General features: G+C 39.2%; 1 protein-coding gene across 20 annotated transcripts in view; it reads left to right on the top strand.

Annotated features, from left to right (window-relative positions):
• The window catches only part of LOC136831178 (uncharacterized), a 1,009,691-nt gene that overhangs the window by 938,735 nt on the left and 63,456 nt on the right, over window positions 1–7,500 (top strand). For 18 of the 20 annotated variants that reach the window (XM_067091138.1, XM_067091137.1, XM_067091135.1 and 15 more), the window contains one exon: window positions 5,975–6,032. In XM_067091138.1, coding sequence (XP_066947239.1) covers window positions 5,975–6,032 — 58 coding nt within the window. Of the gene's footprint in view, window positions 1–1,149; window positions 4,037–5,974; window positions 6,033–7,500 lie in introns of those variants that run through there. The other 2 variants (XM_067091136.1, XM_067091151.1) reach the window with 1 other exon arrangement.

Raw genomic sequence — 7,500 nt, 5'->3', positions numbered from 1 at the left:
TCAGCATACTGCTAATGAATCTTGTGTGTAGGCCTGCGAAGACGCTATTGTTATGCAAATTTTCTTCATGTGGGTTTCATCTACAGTTCAACAGTGATAGTATGGATGTGGTATTAGCCATTGTTATTCATTTTCTCAGGTACCACTCCTAGTCAGGAAAATGGTTTTGTGTTGAAATCATATACAGTACATAAATATTTTCCACTACACCCCATTTTACCCTTTAGAAGGGGTGGCGTTGGAATGGTACATCCCTCTGGTGCCTCTGCAAGTCTTACTGTTGAGAGTGCTAGCGTCCACATGTTTTTTCCTGACGTCATCAGATACTGTATCCATTTACTTATAGGAGACTTGTGAGCAATAGCTAGGGAGTAAACTCTGTTCCACCAGGTCAACCATGGTGTCCACTTTGCTATCCCAAGTTCCTGGGTCTGTAGGTCCTTTTCATTGGAATCTATCAGACCTAAGAGGTGTCAGAACTCTGTACCAGATGGTGTTAGCCTAGGTCTTGTTGGGGTGAAGTTGTTAGTGTCATATCTGTGTACATTCAAATATACTGTACAGCTAAATAGGAAAAACACAAGTAAATGTAAAATTAACAGTTGTGTATATATGTATCAGTGTATATTATTTATTTTTTCTGAACTTTTAATGGGTGTACTCTTTCATTTGATATCAGAATTTTAAATTTCATGTTTGCTCTCATTTTTATTTCTACCATACCTTCCTCGGTCTCCTTAATTATTAATGTTTTCTAGTCAATTTGTGACATTGTCAAATTGTGGAAAGCGAAAACCGAGTGCTAAAATGTTTGGGTAATTTGTAAAATGACTTGTCAACTTCATGTAAAATGTTTGGGTAATTTGTAAAGTGACTTGTCAACTTCATTTATCTTTTTTTTTTTTTCAATGTCATATAAACGGCCCTCTCAGGTTTCTGTAATGAATTTCTGTTGGTAATCTTCAATGCTTTTACATGGTGTAAGGTGATGATACTGAACTAACACTGGCATTTTTATTTTACAAAGGTACATTCCCATTTCGTAATTTCAACAAAATTATTTCTTTAAAAATTGAAAAGAAAGTTTAAATGTTTAGTAGCTTGTTGGTAAGTTATTAATGGGTGTTTATATTATTGCACGCTGCAAAGGATGTCTCGTAAGCTCTCAGTCTTACCTGAAGAAGTGGAAGAAGTGTCCTGTGGATCTTCCATATCATCTCGTTCTCCAGTCCCTCTTTCCCCCTCTCCTATGCCAGAGTACAACCAGCATAAACAAGAGACTTCATCCGAAACCGAGAGACGGTCATCTCTTGGATGGCGCAGTGGGCGAGAAAGCTCTGGTGAAGGTGACGAGTGCTTGGCTCAGGATCACCGTCAGCTGTCTTTGTCATCCAGTTTAACTTTGCCTCTTTGTGGTGGAGAGAACGGAGGGGATGATAGCAGTGGCGGGGCGAGGTCAAATTCACCCTTCAATTTGTCTCCCCTTCTTATCTCTCCTCAGTCCATCACCTCACAAGTATTGGCTTTAGCCTCCCCAGTTTCACCTTTCTCTTCATCACCGTACACTGCCTCCCTGGAGGATTTATCTCCCGTCACAACTTCTGACTCGCATTTCTTTCATGACTCACAAACTGTGTTGAGTAAGTATCACAGCGACAGCGAATCTCAACAGAGATACCATGGAGAGAGAATGAGCACCTCGTCCCTCACAGAGTCTGCCGATCTTTTGTTCGAAGTACAAGCCGATTCATCTGATCAGATGTCAGATGGTTTAAGTCGATCAGATTCAACAGAAAGTCGGTTACCTCTTGAACGCAAAATTAGTGGTAGTTCCCTCAACAATTTCAGAACTTTGAAACAAGGTGATGAAAAGTTTCCTTCCAAATACATGGAATCCAAATCCATAGATTATTATATCCCAGTAGATGAAAGCATTCATAGTGAGACACGTCCTTTGTTGGGTGCAGCTGAGGAAGGCAGCGTATTGGACAATCGGCGATGGTCAGCTGGTACTCTGAGCCAGCCAGGGACCTCCCCAGCTGGTTCTTCTACATCTGGCCGCAGCTTATCTCATTCCCGTCCCTTGCAGCTTGGTACTATTGCTCCAACCGTCCACAGTCTTGTGGCTCCATCTTCAGCAGTTGCCTGTTCTGTTATGGCCTGTGCCGATCCTCCAGGAGATACTATTAAAGACTGTTATGTTAGTGATTTAATGAGAAGAGATTCTTTGTCATTACCACCAGGTCCAGCTAAGCTCTGGTGGACCCCCAGGTCACGGGCAGCATCACCTTTGTTTTCCTCTGCTGAATCATCTCCCTTGGGCTCTCCAGCGTACCGAACCCCTCCAGAGGGCACCCCTTGGTCTACCCCACGTCCATCATTAGAGTATAACTCAGACTGGGAACTCCGATCTGAGCCAAATAGCGGCGGGGACTGGAGTCTTCCTGAATGTAGCCAGCCTCATGGTGGCACACCTTTCCACACACCCAGACCCTCCCTCACCCCTCGCCCTTCTTTGGTTCTGGAACCAAGTGAGGGGCCTAGTATGTTGCTGTTAGGAGGAGATGCACCAACACGGACACCTCCAGGTATGCCTTGCAAGCTGCTTATCCGGCATGACTCGGATTCTTCACCTCAAGAGGAAAACTGGGTGCCTGCACCCTCTTCTCCTAACCCAGAGTCTTCGCAACAGAAATCTGGTGAGACTTGCTCTCTTCCAGACCAACGTTATATAGAGGATATAGATTCTCATCACGAGAACGAAACAGAAGGTGCTCCTGTGTCTCTACCAGCAACCAAGTCTGGGGATTCCACTTCAAAAGAGGACAGTGAATCTGCTGCTCACACAGCTCTGCCCCAAGAAGAGTAGCTGTGGAAGAGCAGTGGTAGAAACACACATTTCACAGAAGGGGAGATTTAGTGCCTGTGTATGTTTCACAATTAAGCTTACACATTCTAGGTCATGACATTGAAATGAATGGGGGACCATGTTTAACCTTTGGTAACCACCAAAATTGGGTAATTTTTGTAAACTGCAATGGTGCGTTTAGGTGGATCAGTTCGAAGGATGTGAACTCCCCTTCATTTTGATGTTATTTCTGTCTGACGCACAACTCTTTTATTATAAAGCCAACATTGCCTTCCACTTCTGCAAAGAGAAACAAATCTTACTAGATTTTATAACTAAGTGGACAGTCAATATTTTACGATGTGATTATATTTTCTCTTTATTCAGCGTTTCATTTTAATGATGTACATATACAAGATTCAATATATAGATGAATTTTATCTGACTTTTTGTTATATTTTGATATTTGAGGTCAGCCCCTTCACGTGACTGTAAGAAGTCCTTTGTGTGTTATGTGATCCAAGAATGTGTTCTCTGAATTATTACCCACGAACTAGACAGGACCGACGGCAGCCCTTTATAAATGTGAGCAAGAGTTCTAGGCTGTGGTATCCCGAAGTGAAGAGGGCGAGTTGTAGTAGATTGAGCAAGGAAGAAGTGGTATTCACAACAACAGAAAACTTGTCTGTGGAGCTGGAAGTTTACGGCTGCGAATATATATATCTTGTAATCGTCAGAAGCCAGAGAGTGAATGCTAGGGAATTTCTCCTCCTGAAGTGTAATGGCATTGCCTACTAGACAATGCCAGGACTGTAATACTCCATTCTCTTTGTCCACTTTGCTCACCTTATCAAAGTGTTGCTCTGCCATTTTACGTCCTTCCTTCCTCAACATAACGATCACCAAACGGTTTTTTCTTCCTCCTCCCATGTTCCATGTTACTCCTCAGTATCGTTAGGTAGATTTGCGGTATAATAGTTGATCATGTGTCTTCTTTCACTATTGTACTTGGGTCAGTACTGTATATTGGAATTGTGATATAGATTATGAGTTCTATCACTGTTGTATAACGTAAATATTTTATATCAGAAGCATGATCAAGTAAGATGTTGGGAAAAGTAATGAAATTATTTGAATATATCTTGATAAAAATGTCATTTTCTGTAGTAATATATCATGTTTCACTATCGTGGTGTTTGGTTTAACCCCGTTCGCTTGTCTGTTTCAGTGGACTGTAGAAGTTGAGAGTAGACAAAGCTCTATGTTCAAATCATTTAAAGAACTTATGGTCAGTATTTTAGGCCATTTTCAAAATTTTAAATGTTGAATGTCGATATCTAGAACTAAGACATCTGTTGAGCGTTATTTGGGGGGGGTCAGCAATGAATGACCTCACAGGTCCCAGCGCTTGGCCTTAGGCCTAAATTCTATATTCTGTTCTTTAATTTGGAGTATGGAATAACTACTGATTGCTGTCTTTTGATTATTTTGCTTGAATTTCACATAAGTTATAGGGTATATACTGCTTTTGCCTATAGGGTATATACTGCTTTTGCCTATAGGGTATATACTGCTTTTGCCATCCTACGTGAAGATCAGACATTGAGAGTGGCTCATACAATTGTAGATTCCAGTTCTGGAAAAGGTATATGAAAAGTTTCCAATTCCAGAAAAAGGGATATGACATATTTAAAATTATGGATAAAGTGATATGATGTCTCCAATTTTGGAAAAAGGATATGACCTGTTTCCAAATTTGGATAAAGGGATATGGTATGTCTCCAGTTTTGGAAAAAGGATATGACATGTTGTTTCCAAATTTGGATAAATGGATACGGCATGTTGTTTCTAATTTTGGATAAAGGGTTATGACATGTTGTTTTGAAAAAAACTATATGACATGTTTCCAATTCTGGAAAAGGGGTATGACGTGTTGTTGCCAATTTTGAAAAAAAGAAAAAAAGGATATATATGACATGCTGTTTCCAAATCTGGATAAAGGGATATGACATGTTGTTTCCAGTTCTGGAAAAAGGGATATAAATGTTGTTTCCAATTTGGAAAAAGGGATATAGGTGTTGTTTCCATTTCCAGAAATAGGGATACAATAAGTTTCCAATTCCGGAAAAGGGGATGTCTTTTTTTATTTTATTTTTTATTTTTTTTTTATTTATTTATTTTTTTTGATAGCAAAGGAGTCCACTTTTCTGAAAAAGTGTTAATTTAATAATGAATTGATGAGCTGATGTTTTTAGTTTTAGCAAACAAATATGTGGATCGTGAGGTAAGGTCCAAATGTAACTTTTGTCTTTATTAAGTTTCACTTATGAGATCTGCACAGTGTCCATTGAGGATTCTCTTATGTTACTGGTTTTCTAAGCCATTATATAGCTGTATTCTATTATTTAATTTCATAGCATGACCAAATGTTAATCCTACACTTGAAGTTTTTGTTACACAGTATCTATTAGTGCCTTATTTATTCATGATAAAGTTTCAAGGAACAAAGAATTTACATTTGTTATAATAAAGCTTTAAATTATTACTGAATGTTTACCTTTGAATTTGCAACTGCAAGGAGTTTTATTTGTAAGTGTTTACTTGATAGTAAAAGAGCCCTATGCATTGTTTTACATTTATTTTCCTATGCTTATGTGATAAGATTGCAAGGAGTTTTATTTGTAAGTTTACCTACTATTTCATTGTTTTACATTTATTTTCCGATGTTTATGTGATAAGATTTTATTTTACCCACACAAATATCTACGTAATATGTTTGATGCCTCCAGCCACCTTTAATTCACACATACTTAACACTGTAACGTGCCACTTCACCCTATCCTTACTTACTGTAGCAAGGCCAAGAGAAAGAGAAGGTCAGCTCACTTCCCCCCAAATCCCCCATGTAGGCGGAGCTTTGTCTACCTCCTTATTGCGTCAGCAGATGGATTACCGCGTTGAACAGGTACCTCTAAGATACGTCATCGCCTACGTAGTTACCCCAGGCGGGAGGCGACTCCACTCAGTTGGGTAGACCTTGTCTCTCTTGGCCTTGTACTGTAGCTTATGTTTACGAAGGTAGTGATGTAGAAGTCGCATTAATTTTTTCATCTTGCTTTTTTTCAGCGTGAAACCCAAGAAGGCCGACGAGAAGTGTCGTCGAACCGGTAATATACATGCACAGGTATGTTATTTGTTGTTGTTTTATTCTTGCTAATTTTTTTTCTGTATTGTTATACAGACACTGTACTGATGTCCAGGATGTGATCCTTTTGGGTGAAAATGTTTGAATATTAAATTCGGTTTTCTTTTAAAGATCTTTTCCACTACTATTCATTGTGGGGGATGTTATCGTTTTCCGTCTGTGATTTAGTAGTGATGAATTTATATCATGCAGTTGCTGCCATAATGATTATTTATGTTTATGCTTAGGAAAAAGATACACCCTTTAATTTCATTTTTATCTTTGTTTTGGTGGACAGAACACAGGCCATTTTATTATTCAGCTTCGGGACTAGCATTTATTTTATTTAGCCAAAGGATGTGTTCTTTTCTAGAGCAGTATTTGAATAACATCACAGATTGTTTTCAAAGTGTTATATATCAGAAAAAACAGCTGTAGTTATGGATGTTCAGGTTTGAAGTGTTTGTTGTTTCTCTGACATATGTACATTGAATGTTACTTAAAAGGAAGTTACTGAGCTATTCTAAAGCATCACTCTAGCTATTTCAGGGGAAATAGAACCACAATATATTATTTTTACTTTATGCGTTAAAAGTTACACACGTCAGGGAATCGTGAAGAGTTTTCGGTTTCCGTAACAGAAACGAAGAGTAACTACCTATACTTCTTGACTGAACTCCCAAAACCCCTTCGATTCTTAAGATCACTTTGTTCTACAAAATATTCTCCCAGATTTTTAGTTCTTACTATGCGTTAAGGTTTGTGGGGTTTCATTGCTTATTTCTTCAATGTCGATTCGAAGACAGACGTATCCTGTTGGAATTTCTCTCTCTCTCTCTCTCTCTCTCTCTCTCTCTCTCTCTCTCTCTCTCTCTCTCTCTCTCACACACACACACACACACACACACACACACACACACACACACACACACACACACACACACACACACACACACACACCTGTTGCTTGCAAGCACTGCAAAGTTTTCTGGTCGTTAAATTGGCTCCAATCCAGCAGTTCTTTAACCCCGTCTTGTCATCACTGTCTCCGTCTGTGCGTCTGTCTCTTGCAACTCCCCAAGCTTCTGAATGATATATATACCTTTTTCTCCAAATTATCGATCTCCATACTGTCCACAGCAACAAGCGAAATAAAAAAAAAGTTAATAGATAAATAAAAAATGGATCCTTTTTCCCTCCCCCACCTGTGCTGAATTTTTCGTCACGGTGAAATATTTCCACGTGTCTGACCTTTCGACTGTGCACGACACATGTAATTTACCCGGTATCCAGCATCCGTGTTAATAAATATGTGTGTTTTTATCCCATCATCGTGACGTTTTTAATACGCAAGATGGAAGAAGGTGGAGAAGGCTTACACGGAACAGCGACCCCACATAGAGATGGGTAAAGGCTGAAGACAAAGAAGGAGATCGTGACATTTTTAATATTCACAAACATCAAGCTA

The sequence above is a fragment of the Macrobrachium rosenbergii genome, chromosome 48 (genome assembly GCF_040412425.1).
Source record: "Macrobrachium rosenbergii isolate ZJJX-2024 chromosome 48, ASM4041242v1, whole genome shotgun sequence".
Classification (NCBI taxonomy): Eukaryota; Metazoa; Arthropoda; class Malacostraca; order Decapoda; family Palaemonidae; genus Macrobrachium; species Macrobrachium rosenbergii.
Note: the sequence above shows the minus strand (reverse complement) of the source record. Positions and strands in the feature narration are given on the sequence as shown.